Source organism: Mobula hypostoma, chromosome 7, assembly GCF_963921235.1.
Source record: "Mobula hypostoma chromosome 7, sMobHyp1.1, whole genome shotgun sequence".
In the NCBI taxonomy this organism is placed as follows: Eukaryota; Metazoa; Chordata; class Chondrichthyes; order Myliobatiformes; family Myliobatidae; genus Mobula; species Mobula hypostoma.
The window spans coordinates 157,775,403-157,796,233 of NC_086103.1; the positions used below are offsets into that span (position 1 = coordinate 157,775,403).

Genomic DNA, 20,831 nt, shown 5'->3' on the forward strand with positions numbered 1-20,831 from the left:
ATTTGATTAAAAGCTATCCATTAGAAGCAGAACAGAAAAAGGAAACAAACTGAAACAGAAAGGTCCAACCACATCTGTGGAGAGAAAAAGAAAGGTGAGCTATCTGAAGTTGTTAAATTCAGTGCAACATGGCGTCAGTGAGCCACAGTGATGTTCTGCAGGCTGCCTACAAAACTTCTAAATATGCCTCTTTTGAGTTACTCTCACTGCAATCCGCAGCACATAATTTCCCTTTAATCCACATACATTTGAACCGTCTTAGTGAACTACAGGTTTCACAATCTTCCAAAGGACTTGGCAGACATAACTCTCAAGCAAGCAGGTACAGTTCCTTTAAGCGGATGAAGGTGATGAAGGTTCAGTGCCATGGCTGGAAGCAAGGCGGGGTGGGGGGGGGGGAGGTGTGGAACTCCAAGCCAGACTGAAATACAGAGGAACGAGTACCCCTCTACCCAGCATCTTGTCAGCAAGGGTGTAGTCACTGGACAATAAGATCAAGGAACTGAGGGCAAGATGCTGTATCGGTGGGAAAACTTCCTACAACTTCTCTAAACCAGTCCTGGGTCCAGCATGTAAATGCAATTGTGAAGCACGTCAGTGCCTCTCCTTCCTTAGAAGTTTGTGAGGACTCGGCATGACATCTAAAACTTGGACAAATTTCTATAGATGTGTTGGTGAGAGTTTATTGACTGGTTGCATCACAGCCTGGTATGGAAACACCAATGCCCTTAAACAGAAAATCTTACGAAAGGTAATGGATATGGCTGGTGCATCACAGGTAAAGTCCTCCCCACCACTGAGCACCTCTACATGGAGTACTGTCACAGGAAAGCAGATTCCATCACCAAGGACCCCCCACCACCCAGGTCATGCTCTCTTCTTGCTGCTGCCATTAGGAAGAAAGTACAGGAGCCTCTGGACTGACACTACCAGATTCAGGAACAGTTATTACCCCTCAACTATCAGGCTCTTGAACTTGTGGGAGGAGAAGATGGCGGTGCAATGCAGCGCGCGTGGCCGCTCCGAAATGATATCGTATTTGTTAAGTAGGTTCTGTGCACAATCCTAATTTGATGGAGACAGACGTGAGAAGCACGGAGTAATATCTGGAGAAACTTCTGAAATGCCTGCTTCACTGCCGCTGCTACTGTGCCATCCAGAATCTCCGGAGGGGAAGGCCCCAAATCTTGGCTTTGCCTATTGCCTGTTAGCGGGGCCGGGGTCAAAGCACTCAGCAGAGATGGTGCTCGGTGCTCGGTGTCGGAGGGCTGATCGGAGGCTCGAAGTTTTCGGACGGACTCAAGAGTCGGCTGTGGTCAGGTGCTTCCAGGGTGCTGCATCAGCAAGTTTGCGGTGCTGGAGGTTCATGGCAGGAAGAGAGTTTCTCTTCCTTCTACGTCTGCGTGAGATGATGGGACTTTCGAGAGACTTTGAGACTTTTTTTTTACTGTGCCCATGGTCTGTTCTTTATCAAATTACGGTATTGCTTTGCACTGTTCTAACTACATGTTATAATTATATGGTTTTTGTCAGTTTTTTTTAGTCTTGGTTTGTCTTGTGTTTCTGTGATATCATTCTGGAGGAACATTGTATCATTTCTTAATGCATGCATTACTAAATGACAAGTAAAGAGGACTGCGTGTCCTCATAATCTAATCTAATCTAATCTAATCTAACTTCACTCAACTTCACTTGCCCTATCACTGAAGTGTTCCCACAGCCTATTGATTCACTATCAAGGAAGCTTTATCTCATGTTCCCAATATTTATTGCTTTTCTACTTATTATTCTTATTTCTCTTTTTTTCTTTTGTATTTGCACAGTTTGTTGCTTTTTTCACATTTGTTGCTAGCCCATCCTGTTGAGCATGGTCTTTCATTGATTCTATTATGGTTCTTGGATTTGCTGAGTATACTCACAAGAAAATGAATATCAGGGTTGTATATGATGGCATATATGTATTTTGATAATAAATTTACTTTGTACTTTGTAGAGTGTTAAATCCTGAAGGCTGCAGTGTGCCAGAACAAAGGTTATATTCCCTGTGCCTGGACTGAGGCATCTCTGGAATAATATTGGAGTCCACAACCAAAAAGGGACGCGTGCAAAGCAAAATTGAACTCACAGCCCCTGCAAGCTTAGGCTTGCCTTTACAATTGAACATACATTTTCATCAAAGTTGTCAGTTGGCCGCTCTGATGTAAAAATCACACTGAATTTCTGCTTTGGATTTGGATAGAACGTAAAGAATGACTGTTCCATGTGTCCAATGAAGACACAGTCATAGTGTGGACCATGTGAGTTACTGAAGGTGCACCTTTGACTTCAAGGACTGATTAAAGGAGAAGTTATTGAATGTAAAAAAAAAGTGACTTCAGCCAGGCCAAGATGGTAGAGGGGACTATTTGATCTTCTATCAAAGTACAAAGTGATGAACCCTCACCTATTGTGCTGTGGGATGAAGGAAATAGAGGGATTGGGATCCACTGTGAAGATGTGCCATTTGGGAAAGCTTGAAATGTAGATGTGTTTAAAAGGAAATGGAGGTGTCACAAATATAAGGGGAAGGGCACTGAGACAAAGTGGAATTAATTAGGAAGAGAAGGCTCAGACTACTCTCGACCCACAGAAACAATGAGTCTACCAGGACTGTTATGCTTGTGGATCTTGGGGAAGAGGTTGAAATGGGCTGTGCAGGAATGGAGGATCATAAAGCTGGAAGCTGGAGAAAGAAGATCCCCAAGGATGTAAGGTAAAGTGACTAACTATGAGACTATGGAGTCACAATCCAGGCTCAAAGGAACGGGGCTGGAGTCAACGTAGCGCTAATTCTGGAATTCAGAAGTCTTAGCTTCATTCTTCTTCATTTTGGTTCTGAGTAATCATTTCTTAGCAGAAGCCTCAGTTTCATCTATCCATGACTCCAACTTAGTACTTTCTGAGCCTGACATCGGATTAAGTTCTCTTTTGGCAGTCCTTGCCTCTGTGCCTTCTATCTTCTGGCCAGGAGTCTTCATCCCAGACTGTAGATTCCTCTGATCTGGCTCAGTAACTAAGCTGCAAAGTTATAGGCTGGCGAGCCTGAAGTCAGAAGTGGGTAAATTATTCATAGGTATTCTAAGGGACAGGATATACAAGTATTTGAATAGGCAGGTCCCGATTAGAGATAGTTAACGTGGCTTTGTGTATGACAGGTCATGTCTAACCAATTTTATAGAGTTTTTCGAGAAGATTACAAGGAAGGTTGATGAAGGGGAGGTGGCAGAAGTTGTCTCAAAGGACATTAGCAAGGCATTTGACAAAAGCCTGCATGAGAGGCTGGTCCAGAAGGTTAAGGTGCTTGGTATTCAGGATGAAGTAGTCAATGGAATTCAACTTTGGCTTATCATGAGAAGACAGAGATTGGTAGTAGATGGTTGCCTCTCTGACTGGAAGCCTGTGACTAGTGGTGTGCCGCAGGGATCGGTGGAGGGTCTGTTGTTGTTTATCATCTATATTAATGATTTAGATGATAATGTGGTAAACTGGAGTTGTGGTGTTATGCTGATGTAATACAGTATAAGATGTTGGTGAAGCCTAATTTGAAGTATTGTGTGCAGTTCTGGTCAGCTGCCTAGATTAGATTAAGAGGACACGCAGTCCTCTTTTATTGTCATTTAGTAATGCATGCATTAAGAAATGATACAATATTCCTCTGGTGTGATATAACAGAAACACAGGACAGACCAAGACCGAAAAACTAACAAAAACCACATAATTATAACATATAGTTACAACAGTGCAACAATACCATAACTTGATGAAGAACAGGCCATGGGCACAGTAAAAAAGTTCAAAGTCTCTCGAAAGTCCCACATCTCACGCAGACGGGAGAAGGAAGAAAACTCTCCCTGCCATGCCCGACCACAGTCCGACTCTGAGTTGTCCAAAAACTTCGAGCCTCCGATCAGCCCTCCAACACCGAGTACCAAGCACCATCTCCGCCGAACGCTTCAACCCCAACCTCAGTCGCCAGCAGCAGGCAAAGCCAGGGATTTTGGGGCCTTCCCTCTGGAGATTCTCGATTGCACAGTAGCAGCAGCAGTGAACCGGGCATTTCAGAAGTTTCCCCAGATGTTCCTCTGCGCTTCTCACGTCTGTCTCCATCAAATGAGAATTGTGCACGGTATCCTACTTACAAATACGATATCATTTCACCGGAGAGCTGCGCGCGCAGAGTCGCGCCGCCAACTTCTCCTCCCGCTTACAGGAAAGATATCAATAAGCCTGAAAGATTTACAAGGATATTGCTGGAACTTGAGTGCATTGAGGAAAATTTTGAATAGGTGAGGACTTTACTCCCAGGAAAGCAGGAGAATGAGGGGAGGTCTTATAGAGGTCTACAAAATTGAGAGGGTTATAGATAGGGTGAATGCATGCAGGATTTTTCCCATCAGGATGGGAGAGACTTGAGGTCAAACCTCTTCACTCAAAAGATTGAGTGAGTCTGGAGCGAGCAGCCAGCAGACATGGCCAATGTGAGTTCAGTTGTAACATTGAAGAGTAGTTTGGAAAGGTACATGGATGAGAAAGGTATGGAGGATTATGATGCAGATGGATTGGACTAGGCAGAAGACCAGGCTGGCACAGACTAGAAAGGCCGAAGGGCCTGTTTCTGTGCTGTAGCGCCCTAGGACTCAATGACTTAGCTTTGTCATTTTAGATTAGTGGGCTGGACTCAGTAGGTTGCATGGTGCCTTTTGTGCTGAAATAATTCTCTACTCCTAAACAGTTAGACTTTCCTAATCATGAGGCTTCATAATTACCAACAGTAATTAAATTAGTTCCCCTTGTCTGGTGAGCACAAGAGGAAAATTGAATGGTGCTTTATTGGCAGATATCATGTTTTATCCAGGTTCTTCATGAATTCTGTGCGCACTTTAATACGATGGAAGTCTGCTTGTAATAGATACAGATCAAAGGTGTTAGTTAGTAAAAGGAAATGGTTACAATTAAGGCACATTACACAGAAAACCAATAAAAATAAATTTTATGGATGGCAGCAAAAATAGCAGATGGAAATATTCAAAACAAAAGGCTGTTTGGTAAACCTACGTTTGAAAGCAAGTTTTATTAATGAAGCTAGCATTTGCATTGCTTTATTATAGGCATGTGATTTTGCTTTGTTCTATAATTAGCATGTGCTTATTTATTTACATCACCATAAATTGGTGCCTCACCAAATCAGAGATAATGAAACCAGGTCAAGGTGTGATACACGTATTCGTTAGATTGAGTAACTCCTTATAACTTAAACAATTCTTCAGCGGGCTGTGGCTCCCTTCTCCAGACAGAAAAGAAGTAACTGAAGCGATACAAGATTGGTTTCAACCAGCTGTCGTAGGTTTAGGGTGAAAGGTGAAATATTTACGGGGAATCTAAGGGGGGATTTCTTCACTTACAGGGGATGCAAACGAGCAGCCAACAGAAGTGGAGGGTACTACAAACACGAGGAAATCTACAGATGCTGGAATTTCAAGCAACACACATAAGGATGTGTGAACACAGCAGGCCAGGCAGCATCTCTAGGAAGAGGTACAGTCGACGTTTCGGGCCGAGACCCTTTGTCAGGACTAACTGAAAGAAGAGCTAGTAAGAGATTTGAAAGTGGGAGGGGGAGGGGGAGATCCGAAATGATAGGAGAAGACAGGAGGGGGAGGGATGGAGCCAAGAGCTGGACAGGTGATTGGCAAAAGGGATATGAGAGGATCATGGGACAGGAGGCCTAGGGAGAAAGGAAAACGGGGAGGGGGGAAAACAAAGGATGGGCAAGGAGTATAGTGAGAGGGACAGAGGGAGAAAAAGGAGAGTGAGAGAAATAATGTGTGTATATAACTTGTTCAGTTGTATCATTTTAGAGAAATTTGGATAGATAAGGTATGGAGGAGAGCTTTGGTGCATGTAGATGGGACTAGGTAGAAACACCATGATGGTTTCTTTAAGGACACTGTTTCTGTGGATACTTGATCTGATTTCACTCTGATCGTTAAGTGGACGGAGATGAGATCACAAGCACCTACAATTACTCTCTCACTGTTTATTGTTAGTATGAGGTTCTGTGGATATTAGAGTGGCATTGAATGATTGCATTACCAGTGTTTCTGACCTGTTCTTCCACTGCTTGGACAGGTTGCAACTCCTTTGCACACAAAGTTGGAATGGGGAGACTTAGCAAATCTGGGAAGTGAAGAGAATGTGATTATGGGGTAGCAGTGAAGTGAGAAAAAGGATTAAGCATGAGGGTACCCTCACCTTCGATGATTTTAGCCCGGTACTGATCACAGCTTCAGCTACAGATACCCCAGTAATGGATAGCATTATCCCCTCCATGGAGATTAGGACTTCCTGGAGTTTGTTCTATGATCTGTGCTGCTGTGTCCCAGAAGTGAGAAGGGTGTTTTAATGAATGTCGTTAATTATTTCATGATAGCTCTCTCATGAATGAACAGCAGGCAGTGTGTGCTTGCTGTTAGTTGTGGGGTGAGGTGTGCAGCGCTGGTGGGACTCTGAGGATGGGATTGGACACAGTTTTGTTGAGTCTGAGCCCTGACGGATAGGTTGTAGACTGAAGTCTGATGAAGTGATCGGCAGTCAGTAGTGGAGCTGGTGGGATGTGATATTCACTCTCCCGGACCACTGAGATAAGACAATTTAACCTTTTGTGGCACTCATACAGGATCTCTGGGATTGGTTACTGGTGTTAAGCTCTGTGGCTGCTCGCTTCTGCTGTGACATAGGAGCAGAATAAGGACATTCGCCCCACTGGGTCTGCACCTCCATTTGCTCATGGCTAACTTATTTTCCCTTTCAACCTCATTCTCATGTCTTCTCCCTGAAACCTTTGACTCTTGCTGGTCAAGAACCTATCAACCTCCAATTTAAATATACTCAATGACTTGACCTCCACAGATGTCTATGGCAATGTATTCTATAGATTTACCACCCTCTGTCTAAAAAAATTCTTCCTCATCTCCATTCTAAAGGAATGTCCTTCTATTCTGAGGCCTGTGCCCTGGTCCTAGACTCCTCCACTATCATATGTGGTGCATTTGATGACCCTGGGCCTGTACTCAGTGGAATTCAGAAGAATGAGGTGGGATCTCCACTGAAATCTATCAAATGTTGGAAGACTTCAGTAGAATGGATGTGGAGAGGATGGGGGAGTCCAGAACCAGTGGACACAGCCTCAGAATAGAGGGATGTCCATTTAGAATGGAGATGAGGAGGAATTTCTTTAGCCAGGGCATGGAATTCATTGCCAAAGGCAGCCACGGAGATCAAGTCATTGGGTATATTTAAGGCAGATGTTGACAGGTTCTTGATTAGTCAGTGCATGATGGGTTACAGGGAGAAGGCAAGAGACTGGGACTGAGAGGAATTAGATCAGCCATGATGAAATGACAGAGCAGACTTGATGGGCCAAATGGCCTAATTCTGCTCTTATATCTTATGGTCTTATTGGAAACATCCTCTCCACATCTACTCTACCTAGGCCTTTCAATATTCAGTAGGTTTCAATGCGATCTCCACTCTCCCCTCCAGTGAGTACAGATGTTTCTGACAATACAGACTACTTGTTTCACTTTTCACTTAATCCACCAAGATCTCCAGTGTATGGACCCGAAACCTTGAAACTCTCTTAATTTCAAAGGCTCTTGGGCCCGTAGTGTACATACATCTATTGATGCTTCTGGACACATCTTCAGTGATGTTTCTGGAATCATCGGGTGTTTCAGGTCTTTCAACATCATACACCCTCCTCCAGGTGACCCAGCCGGGGCTGATCAGACCCCAGCTTGTGTCCAGATGGCTAGCTACTTATGACTCCATGGCTCCCCTCTTTTGAGCCACAGCCATCTTGAGGCCCTCTCTGCCACATCGGTGGTACTGCGGATGGCTCTCCTCTTCCTCTCTCCCTCGACGCCCAAAATGCTGAAGGATCTAACTAAAGAACGAGCTACGAATCCCCTACAACCAACCTCCACTGGGAGACACCTCGCTCTCCAGCCAGCCTGCTGACAGTTGCTGACCAGTCCTGCGTACTTGGAGAGCTTCCTTTCAAAGACCTCTTCCAAGCTATCTTCCCATGGGACTGTCAGCTCCAGCAGCACCACTTGCTTAGTAGACTCAGACACTAGGACAATGTCTGGTCACAGGGTGGTGGCTGCGATATGGGTGGGGAACTTCAGCTGTCCTTCGAGGTCCACCAACAGCTGCCAGCCCCTTGCAGAGGTCAGAATGCCTGCAGATGTTCTTTTGGCGGGTATTGGCTGCTCCCCAGCTCTGACAAAGGCAATGGTCTGCTTGGAGGGTGGGGACCGCTTCGCCCACTCAACTCCTGCACTGACGGCTTCAGCGATGGTCTTCAGGACCTGATCATGCCTCCACCTGTACCGTCCCTCACCAAGTGCCCTTGCGCAGCCGCTGAGGATGTGCTCCAGGGTTCCTCGCTTGGAGCACAGTGGGCACACAGGTGACTCTGCCTTGCCCCATGTGTGCAGGTTTGATGGACTTGGAAGCACATCGTACACTGCCTGGATGAGAAATTGGATGCTGTGTGGTTCGGCTTTCCAAAGATCAGCCCAGGTCACTTTCCTCTCAACTGCATTCTCCCATCTTGTCCAAGCTCCCTGTTGCTTCATTCCCACTGCCTTGCAGACTCTCATCTCCTCCACTACTGCTCTCACCTCCTCCTGAACTAGACGACGCCTTTCCTTCCGTCTGGTGTCCATTTGGGGATTTGGAAAGGATCCTAGCCCAGCTCGGCCTCGTGTGACCACTCCCACCAGCCCCCTGTGACGCAGCCTCGCCTCTGCCTCCTGAACAGCTTCCTTTGCCCTCCACTTCCTGCCAGTGCTTACTTGGATCCCTGTTCTAGCCACCTTCGGGTCCCTATGAGTCCCTTGAGTCCCTATACTGTAGCACTTCTCTGGCTCTTGTTACCTTGAGTCCTTCCTCCAAGGATTTGAAGGGCAGTTGCAGTTTGTTGTGGTGTCCATAGAGTGCGATGCTGCTCAGGCTCTTTGGCAGCCCCAGCCATCTCCTGAGGTGGTTGCTAACCCTCCTCTCTAAGGTTTTGACTGCCGAGATCGGAACTGCATAGACGAGGAGGGGCCACAGGATTCTGGGAAGAATGCCATGCTGATACACCCAGGCTTTAAACTGCCCAGGTAGGCCAGACTTGTCCACAGATTTCAGCCAGCCATCCAACTCGGAGCAGGTCGCCTGAATGGATGTTGTGTCCCTTAAAGAGTTGTCAGAAACTTTGCCTAAGCTCTTGACTGGCTTTTCTGTGATAATCACTCTGCATGATTACCATCAATTTCTCCATGAGCCTTTCCTTTAAGAAGTGCAGGCTCTTTTTAACTTGAACCAGACACTGTTCCCTGCTGATATATCTGGCCACTTATTAATCAGGTTACTTAAAGAGCTGTCATTTAAATGACAGGCAATGTGAACTTGATATTAAGGGTGGCATCTAGCATAGTGCTGTTACAGTGTCGGCAATCACCGATCGGGGTTTGATTTCTGCTGCTGACTGTAACGAGTTTGTCCATTCTCCCCATGACTGTGTGGGTTTCCTCTGGGTGTTCCAGTTTCCTCCCATATTCCAAAGACTAGTCAGGGTTAGTGAAATGTGGGCCCGCCATGTTGACACCGGAAGCTGGCGACACTTGGGAACTGCTCAGCACAATTCTGGCTGATTTCATTTGATGCAAATGACATATTTCATTGTATGTTTTGATGTACGGGTGACAAGTAAAGCTGATCTTAACATATTGACTGTATTTCAATCAACTGCATTGTTTCTGGATATTTGAGTGTTGCCCTCAGTTTGAAGCTGAGTGCTAAAATTTCTTCTGCTCTGCGAGTCAATTAATATAATGTTCCTTCCTGAAACAGTTAAAAGTTCTTGTTACAGGATTCACCATGTGTTTATTCGGAGTTGCTAACCTGCACCTTCTGTTGCTTAAGAAACCTTTTTTAACTACACCATTCAAGATTGGACGCAAGTGACTGCTTTGAATGCAAACAATTCACATTAAACCTGTACTTCAAGATGATTGGAACAGAGTCTTCATCATGCTTTCTGACGGAAAATCTGTTTATTAAGTCCTATGATTTAAATTTAGTTTGATATTGCTTCTTAATTGTGGGCATTAAAATTGAACCGTGTTTTAATTAAAACTATCACAGCCAAGGTTTGAAATTCTTTCATGGATTAATTACTAATACTGTAGCAACGAATTGCACACAGCATTGTATGATGACAGACTTGGGCACCTTTGCACAATGTTTTCCCCTTGTTTCAGATATCAGATACAATAAACGGCTTTCAGTTTGACCTGTGGTGTACAAAGATTAATAGCACTGGAGGCAGGTCACTGAATGCATAGTGCAAAGAAATCGTTAGCCAATGACTGAAGTGGGTGGAGTCTATGTGCAGTTTGTTGTATTTGTTTAAACAACTCAGAACTCAAATCATTCTGTTTACCTGGACTTCATAGCAGGAGTTCTTTCTTGTCAAAGGGTACACAGGGTTTTTGATATTTTACGCTTTCACTGAATAGTTGAGAAAGCAGCAATGAAAGGATCTAAAAATGAAACCATGCACAATGAGGTTCAAGACCAAGCCAAGGCAGATAGCATGGGTTCCGAACGGGGTGACAATGATGCTTTATCTCCAGTTTCTGGAAATGCACTTCAGTCACCTGTCACTACAAGCACTTGGGCACAGCATGGAAGGGATAAGAACTTGCTGCTCTGTGATGAAAGCAACCTTTCACAGGTGTGTGATTCTAGCAAAGAAGAGGCAAATTCAGCTCAGGTTAGTGCCATACCATTTCATGTGGATCATGTTCAGATGGTGTCGAGGTCGGCTTGTCACTCTGAAATGAAATCCAGATGCCTTGCAATTGCTTTCTTGAATTTCTACTGTACACGAAAAGAATTTCTTTGAACAGTGTTCGATATTGAGTATTTAACAAGTGAATTCTATTTCAGTTGGAATTTTCAGCATCTGTGATTGTAACCCAACTTACTTGACAGGATTGCAGCTCGCAGCCTTGTAGCTGAAAGAGTAGGTGTGGCGAGGATGTTTCAATTAGTAGGAAGCCTGAGATTAGAATAAAGGGATCTCACTTTAGAACTGAGAAATTTCCTCAGCCAGAAGGTAATAAATCTGTGGAATTCTGTGCCACAGAGGGCTGAGGAGGCCAAGGATATTTAGGGTATAGATTGATCGTTTCTTGATTCAAATTTTGAAGTTCAAAGTAAATTTATTGTTAAAGTGCATATATGTTAAGGAATAGATCAAAGATTAACTTTATTTGTCACATGTACATGGAAACATGCAGTGAGATGAGTTATTTGCATCAATAGAACCATAGAACACTACAGCACAGTACAGGCCCTTCGGCCCTCGATGTTGTGCTGACCCATATAATCCCAAAAAAAGTACTAAACCCACACTACCCTGTAACCCTCTATTTTTCTTTCAGTCATGTGCCTGTCCAAGAGGCTCTTAAATACCCCTAATGTTTTAGCCTCCACCACCATCCCTGGCAAGTCATTCCAGGCACCCACAACCCTCTGTATAAAGAACTTACCCCTGATGTCTCCCCTAATCTTCCCTCCCTTAAATTTGTACATAAGCTCCCCGGTGTTTGCTATTGGTGCCCTGGGAAGCAGGTACTGGCTATCCACCCTATCTATGCTTTTCATAATCTTGTAGACTCTATCAAGTCCCCTCTCATTCTTCTATGCTCCAAAGAGAAAAGTCCCAGCTCTACTAACCTTGCCTCATAAGACTTGCTTTCCAATCCAGGCAACATCCTGGTAAATCTCCTCTGCACCCTCTCCATAGCTTCCACATCCTTCCTATAATGAGGTGACCAGAATTGAACAGAATACAAGTGTGGTCTCACCAGAGATTTGTAGAGTTGCAACATGACCTCTCTACTCTTGAACTCAATCCCCCTATTAATGAAGCCTAGCATCCCATAGTCCTTCTTAACTACCCTATCAACCTGTGCAGCGACCTTGAGGGATGCATGGATTAGAAACCCAAGGCCCCTTTGTTCATCCACACTCTTAAGTAACTTACCATTAACCCCGTATTCAGCCTTCTGGTTTGTCCTTCCAAAATGCATCCGACACAGTCAGAGGATGTGCTGGGGGCACTCCATAAATGTCACCATGCTACTGGTGCCAACATAGCCTGGCCACACCTACTAACCCCCTGCCTTTGGAGTGTGGGAGGAAACCAGAACATCTGTAGGAGAGCCTCGCGGTCATGGTGAGAATATACAGATAGCGGCAGGAACTGAGCCCCGATTGCTCAGACTGTAAACCATTACGTTAACTGCTACGTTACCTTGCTCTCCAAAATATATACTACCTCGAGATTTATTTTTTTTTGCAGGCATTGACAAGAACAGAGAAATAAAATAGGATTTTATGAAAAACTATGCACAAAGATGGACAAACATCAATGTGGAAAATAAGACAAAGCATGCAAATAAAAGTAATATTGAGAACCTGAGTTGGTCAGGGTGTTAAGGGTTACATGGAGAAGGTGGGAGAATAGAGATTGCTAAAGAAAAAAACAGTCATGATTGAATGGTGGAACAGACACAATGGACTGACTGGCTTAATTCTGCTCTTATGTGTTAGGGTCCTATGGTCTTATGTAGTTTAATGCACAGATTAAGTTTCTATAGTGATAGATAAACAAATCTCTAAGTATCATCATATAAAAGTTTACAATTACAATAGTAAGTAACATGTCAATTATGGCAAAAATTTATCACCCTGCTATGTTTAATGTAGATTAAGTTCTATTATTAATTGGAGAAAAATATTCAGCTCTTTATGTGAAGTTACTTATTAATGTCATTACTCCATGTCCTAGCCTAGAAGATCGAAACCAATAGTCAAAAGTCCACTGATACTAGGGCTTGTTAGTGGGTGAGGGACAGAACAAAGGAGTACTATGGTAACTGCTTTCTGTGCTGCTTTATGTTTTAGTCAACTGCTAATGGTTAGAATTGTAAAAACAAATATCCTTCAGAACTTTAAGAGTGCCAAATTATGACCAGTGCCCAATGAGGGTCATCATAAACAGTTACAAAAAGGTAGAGTCGAAACAAAGAGAACAAAAGAGAAAAATTTAAAAAGTCCAGTAGTGTTTGACATCCTTTTAGTGGAGTATTGCAGGACAGATGCTTGACTTCAGAAGAGCGTTCCAACTTTGGTAAATGTTAAAGTGGGTGTAAGATCAAAGTCCACTTTTCAAATCTAAAACTGAGACAAGAAATTATTATAAAATGATTGAAATAAAAAAGGATGAAAATAAAGACAATGACTTACGGTAACTGGTTGGCCTTGTATAAGGTGAAGGACCTAATTAGCCCTTGGTTTACTGTCCAGACTTTTCTAATAGAGGTGTTGGTGCTGCTAGAAGTACGGAGAGGACATCATTTTAAGGTGGTTGGGCAAAAGTATAGGGGGTGTCAGAGGTAGGTTTTTCATACAGAGAGTGGAAAGTGCATAGAAAGCACTGCCCCAGCTGGTGGTAGAGACAGATACATTCGAAACATTTAAGACACTCTAAAATAGGCACATGCATGAAAGAAAAATAGAGTGCTTTGTGGGAGGAAAGGGTTAAACTGAATTTGGAGTAAGTTAAAAGGTAGGCACAATATTGTGGGCTGAAAGGTGTGTGCTGTGCTGTATAGTTTGATGTATCATAAGTGTTGGTGTTCTAATGAAGGTAGCCCCAATTTTTCCAAATAATCACATTTTCTTCCTTTCAGTGTGTAGTTTAATGAATCCGCTTTTTCTTTCTGTTTAATGCCTCAACATGGTGCCCCAAACTGCATATAACACCCTGATATCAATCTTTCTAGTGGTTTACCATTTCATTTTATCTTGTGTTTTCCATATTATTTTGCAATAAAACCATCATCCGTCGGCTTTCCAATAACCTTATGTGATTTATGTTCTACTTTTAAAATCTTCTGAACCTCAGCCAAATTCCTCTACTCTCTCATATCAACGAGTCTTTCCATATATCTGCTCACATTTGCTGGCATTGGATTTCATCTGCTTTCAACCTACGTGTAAAATTTACATACGATGCCTTTTGTCCAAATAATTGTCATATAAACAGAGGCATTCTCAAAACAGAATTGTGTGAAACATCAAAATTTGCTTTCAATTATTTAGAGAACATGTAGCAGTGCAAATGATGCTGCAATTCTTTTATGCATCTTTGATATTTTTACCATATTTACTCTGTCTGAGCAGTTAATTTTTTTTACTAAATGTAAGGCTTTGTTACATTCTGTATCACCAATTTTTTCCAATTAATAGATTACTTTTTGACCTAATTTTACAAAGATTTTGTCAGCTTTTCCCCTGATATTTTTGCTTTGATGGTGTTGTACTCCACAGAAAGTGGGAAATGTATCAATGGGTTAATGAAGGGATAATTTTTATATAGGAGTTTTGGTAGTGCAGGTTGGACCAGAAAAGTAAGAGAGGCTTCAGAGCAAGCACATTTAATGGTGAAGGGGAATTGACAGCTCAAAGAACTTCTCCCTTCAGGATCCTGCCGAAGGGTCTCGGCCCGAGACGTCGACTATACTCTTTTCCATTGATGCTGCCAGGCCTGTCGAGCTCCTCCAGCATTTTGTGTGCATTGCCTGGATTTCTAGCATCTGCAGATTTTCTCTTGTTTGCTCTTAAGGATATTTTCCCTTTCCATTGTCATTTTCTTGCAATTAATTTAGTGAACTGAAACAAATCAATATAAGCATGAATTTTGGAAACCAGAAGTGTAAAACTGAACACTTGACTCACAGACATGAGGAAATCTGCAGATGCTGGAAATTCAAGCAACACACATCAAAGTTGCTGGTGAATGCAGCAGGCCAGGCAGCATCTCTAGGAAGAGGTACGGTCGATGTTTTGGGCCGAGACCCTTCGTCAGGACTAACTGAAGGAAGAGTTAGTAAGAGATTAGAAAGTGGGAGGGGGAGGGGGAGATCCGAAATGATAGGAGAAGACAGGCGGGGGAGGGATGGAGCCAAGAGCTGGACAGGTGATTGGCAAAAGGGATATGAGAGGATCATGGGACAGGAGGTCCGGGAAGAAAGAAGAGGGGGAGGGGAGGAAAAACCCAGAGGATGGGCAAGGGGTATAGTGAGAGGGACAGAGGGAGAAAAAGGAGAGAGAGAGAGAGAGAGAGAGAGAGAAAGAATGTGTGTATATAAATAAATAACAGATGGGGTATGAGGGGGAGGTGGGGCATTAGCAGAAGTTTGAGAAGTCAATGTTCCGCTTACAAGGGTAAGTGCCAGGAGGGAGATCAGTGGGGAGGGATGGGGGGGAATGAATGGACAAGGGAGACACATAGGGAGCGATCCCTGCGGAAAGCAGAGGCGAGGGGCAGGGAAAGATGTGCTTAGTGGTGGGATCCCGTTGGAGGTGGTGGAAGTTATGGAGAATAATATGTTGGACCTGGAGGCTGGTGGGGTGGTAGGTGAGGACAAGGGGAACCCTATTCCTAGTGGGGCGGTGGGAAGATGGAGTGAGAGCAGATGTGCCTGAAATGGGGGAGATGCGTTTGAGAGCAGAGTTGATGGTGGAGGAAGGGAAGCCCCGTTCTTTAAAAAAGGAAGACATCTCCTTCGTCCTGGAATGAAAAGCCTCATCCTGAGAGCAGATGCGGTGGAGACAGAGAAATTGCAAGAGGGGGATAGCATTTTTGCAAAAGACAGGGTGAGAAGAGGAATAGTCCAGATCGCTGTGAGAGTCAGTAGGCTTATAGTAGACATCAGTAGATAAGCTGTCTCCAGAGACAGAGACAGAAAGATCTAGAAAGGGGAGGGTGGTGTCAGAAATGGACCAGGTAAACTTGAGGGCAGGGCTCTTCTTTCATTTTGTCCTGATGAAGGGTCTCGGCCTGAAACGTCAACCGTACCTCTTCCTAGAGATGCTGCCTGGCCTGCTGCGTACACCAGCAACTTTGATGTGTGTTGCTTGACTCACAGGATGAACCACTGAGCAATTGGATGCATGTTCACCTATTTCTGAAGACCATAGTTTTTTTTTGTTTTATTTCTTTATGTCATGTGAATATTATTAACAAAATCTGCATTTATTGCTGTTTCCTAAATGTCCTCTGAACTGAGAAGCTGATGGTTATTTTAACACGTCATTGTCAAGAACCCAAAAATAGGATAGGAATAAGCCACCAGGCTTCTTAATAATGATCGTGACCAATCTGTGCAGGATTCAACACCTCTTCTGTGCCAGTCCCCCATAACCCTGAATTCCTCTATCTTTCAAATATTTATCCTTCACCTTAAATATATCTAATGATCTGATGTCCACCACCCTTACTGGAAGAAAATTCCAGTGACTCTCTACATTCTAAGAGAAGCTACAGTTTTAAATGACTGGCCTCTTTTTTTAAAACTATGTCCTTTGTTCATAACTCACCCACTAATGTAAACATTTCCATATCTACCCGGCCAAGCCCCCTTAGGATCCTTCATGTCTGAATAAGGTCACCCACCATTCTTTTAAACTCCAAGGAATATAAATACAAAGTGTCTAGCTTTTCTCGTTATGATAACCCTCACTGGAATAACATTATCAATCATGCCTCAGTTTATACTACTCTTGCCTCTGAATGAGCAAGCTTTGGGTTCAGGTCCCATTTCAGAGAATTGAGCATAAAATATTGGCCTAATACTACAAAATAAGAGCCCAATTATTTAAAACTGAGAGTGCTAGAGGCTAGATCAATAGATATATTGAGAGTGTAGATTGATAAATGTATGGCAAACTGAGAAATTGAGGATCATGGGGAACTGACCAGATAAGGAGAAAAGGCCAGCACAGATCAGCAGTGATCCTGTTGAATGGCGGGGTGACCAATTCTGCTCCTATTTTATGGTGTTCGTTTCTCACTATCGAAGGGCTGTTTGCTCTATGCATCATGTTATTCATGATGTCTTAATATACACGAAGCTAAATAAAGTTGAAGGATTCTGTATACTTGGAAAATTTCTGTCTGGGTCTGCAGAACATTGTGTTAAACCTTTGAATTTCTATTGCTGATTATATGGAGAGTTTTCTATCCTCCATCAATGCTTCCTCTTCCTTTGAATTTACACAGTTCCTACCTCTCACCCAAAATGTAGGAATAAGTAAGGCTATGTAATGCGAAGCTTATGTTCCTTTCACTGATTCAAGGAACTACACAGTAGGCCTGGTAGAATTTTGTGGGTTAATGTTCTGACGAAGAGTCATTGATCTGTAACGTTCTTTCACTCTCTAGAGAAGCTGCCTGATCTGTTGAATATCCCAGCACTCTCTTTTTGTTTTGAATTTCTAACATCTGCAGTTTGACAACTTTTGAAATGTAGTTGCCTCAGATGCCAACACATACAATAGTCACGTTTTGGAATCAGTGACTCACAGTTATATGCTTTGGAAAGTGAAGTGCAGTTCTGGTCTGAAATAAATGGAAAGTATATGATAGAGAGGATGTAGTGGTGAATTACCGGGATGTTGCCTGGGATGGAACAATTCACAATTCAATTATGATGAGAGACTGTGTCATTTAGGTCTGTTCTCCCTGGAGCTAAGGCAGTTAACATAATTAAAGCACATACATTTTTGAGGGTTTTAGACAGGCCAGATGCAGAAATATTTCCCCCATATCAGAGCTAGATGAACCACAGCTTTAGAATAATGGGGAAGAGATATGAGGAAGACCTTTTCACCTAAAGAGTGATAGGTAAATGGAATGTACTGCCTGAGAGAGTGGTTGAAGAAGGATCTCTGACAGCATTTAGGAAGTGTCTAGTTGAGTACTTGAATTGCATAGGCTTGGGCGCGGCAGGGGGTGGTGTGTAGGGTGCTGTGGACTACATGCTGGATGATGGAATTAATAATGAAGGGTAAACTTGGCATGGCTGAGTTGGATGGATGGCTTGTTTCCATGCTGTATCATTATATGAGTTATCAAATAATTATGGAAGTATTATGGCACAGAAGGAGGCCATTTGGCCCATGGAATCTCTACTATCTCCCAGTAGACAGTTATTCACTTTTTCTCCATAATTCTGCACATTATTTCTTCTTCTGTTCCCATCCACCTCCTGACCGCTCAGCTTAATTCTGTTTCTACCACCCTTTCAGAAAGTACGTTCAAATTCATGGCTACCTGCTGTGTGATTCTTTTTAGCTTTTATAGTCTATCCTTTAGCTGAAATTCCTCAGCCCTAGAACCATTCCAGATTTTTCCACTTAGACCAAAGGACATTGGAGTAGAGTTACACCGTTCAGCCATCGTCTACTCTGCCATTCCATCATGACTAATTTATTATCACTCTCAATTCCATTCGCCTGCCTTCTCTCTGTAACATTTGATGTTCTTACTAATCCATCCTCTGGCTAAAGAAATTCCTCCTCATCTCTGCTCCAAAGGGACATCCTTCTGTTCTGAGACTGTGTCCTCTGGTCTTAGACTCCCTCACTATAGGAAACATCCTCGCAATGTCTACTCTACCTAGGCTTTTCAATATTTGAATAATTTCAATGAAATCTCCCCTTGTTCTCCTAAACTCCAGCAAGTACAGACCTAGAGCCCTCAAACACTCCTTATGCATTAACCCTTTCATTCCTGGGATCATTCTCGTGAATATCCTCTGGATCCTCTCCAGTGCCAACACATCCTTTCTCAAGTAAGGGGCCCAGAATTGGACTCAATACTCTAGCAGTGACCTGACGGTGTTAAGAATACACAACATGAGAAATAGAAACGGAAGTAGGCTATCTGGCCCCTCAGTCCTGCTCTACCATTCAAGATTATGGCTGTACTCTGTACACATTCCTTGATTCCCTTAATAAACAGAACTATATGGAACCCTGTACTAAACATCAAGCATAGAATTGTAAAGCAGCCGGCCCCTTGGTTCGTGAGGTCCGTGCCAGTCACGATGCTGATTTAAACTGCACATCTGCTCACACATGGTCTACTTCTCTCAATACCTAGCCTGTTAAAGTTGAGTGAAAACTTGCCCCTCAGGTATCTTTTCAATCATTCTCCTCTCACCTTAAACCAGTTACGTGAACTCTAATAGTCTTTTTCTCTCACAACCATGATCAAGATCAGAGTTTTGTTGTCTGCACTACAAAGATGGAACCTCCCAAAGGCACAGCTTGTAAACTTCTATAATGTAAACAGAACTCTTACCAGTCCTTAATATTGAAACCGAACAGAATCACAGAAAACATTCCCTAAAATATACAGAAAATTTAGTAATGCCATGTAATAATTGAATTTGACTTATTAAAGTTACCAGGAGCCAACATTTGCATCATTAGGTAATACATCATTTCCGAAGTTTGGAAAAGTATTTAGAACTTTAATTGCTTTATGTTTAAGGGAATATGTAATACAGAGTTAGAGTAATTTTAGAAGCCTTTAGTCTGAATGACAATGCACTTGGGGAAATTACAGTTCAGATTGTGAATGGAGATTAAAGGTGGAAACCCCAGGAGCTCTACCATTATTTGAGAACTAGTATGTCATAATTACCTTAATTATATGAACAAAAAATATAATGAGCTTCAGCAATTACATTTCTGATTTCCTTATCTATCCAGTTTAACCATTTGAGAACTATTATGTTAGGCAATTACATTTTTTAAAAAGATAAAAGCAACCAAGGGTAAATTTGTTCTGTTTTGGATGTGAGCACTGGTAATTATTGCTCAGCCTGGTTGCTGTGAAAAAAAAATCACAGTGGGTCATCTTTATTTCAAATTAAAAGTATTCATTCACAAATTACAGTACATTTGTAAGTAACCATTCATACAATCGAGATTAATGTTAAGCCTTCTTAAAATGTCATATCTATTCCTTGTGAAAAAAGTTGTTTTTTTTTTCATTAGTTCCGGTCCCAAACTGTGGCCTTTCCCAAAAGAGTCTCTGCAGTGGTCATAGCAAGCTTCATTGCATCCCTCAGCATTTAGTTCTACACCCAGGATACTCCTGTTTATAGTATTTGTTCACCAGTACCACCTTGCATCTGAAGACCAGCTAGTTTTAGGCAGACCAGAAGTCATCTTTGAATGAAATGATGATCTTCCAGCTGCAGTTAATGTTTTTCTCAGCCTGTTTCCTTGGCAACAGCCAGAAAAAGTGCAAAGTCCTGTGTTATGCATAAATTTAGGATGAGCTTTCATGAAAATTAAAGCATCTCTTATAAAAACCTCTTGGTAAGCGGAAAGAGATACCCACACCACATCCACCCCGATCATGGAGCACTGCCACAAGAATGCAGTATTCTTTATCAGGAACTCTCACTAATCAGGCCATGCTCTCTTTTCACTATTGCCATTGGGAAGGAGGTACAGAAGCTTCAGGAACAGTTATTTCCCTTCAACAATCAGGCCCCTGAACCAAGTGTGGTTAACTTCATTCACCTCAACGCTGAACTGATTTCATAACCTATGGACTCACTTTCAAGGACTCTACTACTCCTATTCTCAGTATTATTTGCTACTTTTTATTTGCAGAGTTTATTTATTTTATAAATTGCTTGTTTATCAATCTTTGTGTGCAGTTTATCAATGATTCTATTGTATTTCTCAGTTCTACTGTGAATGCCTGCAAGAAAATGAATTTCAGGGTAGTAAATGGTGACATATAAGTACATTTATAATAAACTTACAGAGAACTTTAAACCCTGAGGAGAGTGTACATT

General features: G+C 42.7%; 1 protein-coding gene across 5 annotated transcripts in view; it reads left to right on the plus strand.

Annotated features, from left to right (window-relative positions):
• Nucleotides 1-20,831, plus strand: part of LOC134349697 (copper-transporting ATPase 2-like) — a 142,582-nt gene that overhangs the window by 22,341 nt on the left and 99,410 nt on the right. For 2 of the 5 annotated variants that reach the window (XM_063054407.1, XM_063054409.1), the window contains exon 1: nt 10,526-10,867. The exons of 1 other annotated variant lie outside the window; for it this stretch is intronic. In XM_063054407.1, the coding sequence (XP_062910477.1) occupies nt 10,625-10,867 (243 nt within the window). In that variant the 5' untranslated portion in view covers nt 10,526-10,624. Of the gene's footprint in view, nt 1-5,242; nt 5,575-10,525; nt 10,868-20,831 lie in introns of those variants that run through there. 2 more of the 5 variants (XM_063054411.1, XM_063054408.1) reach the window with 2 other exon arrangements.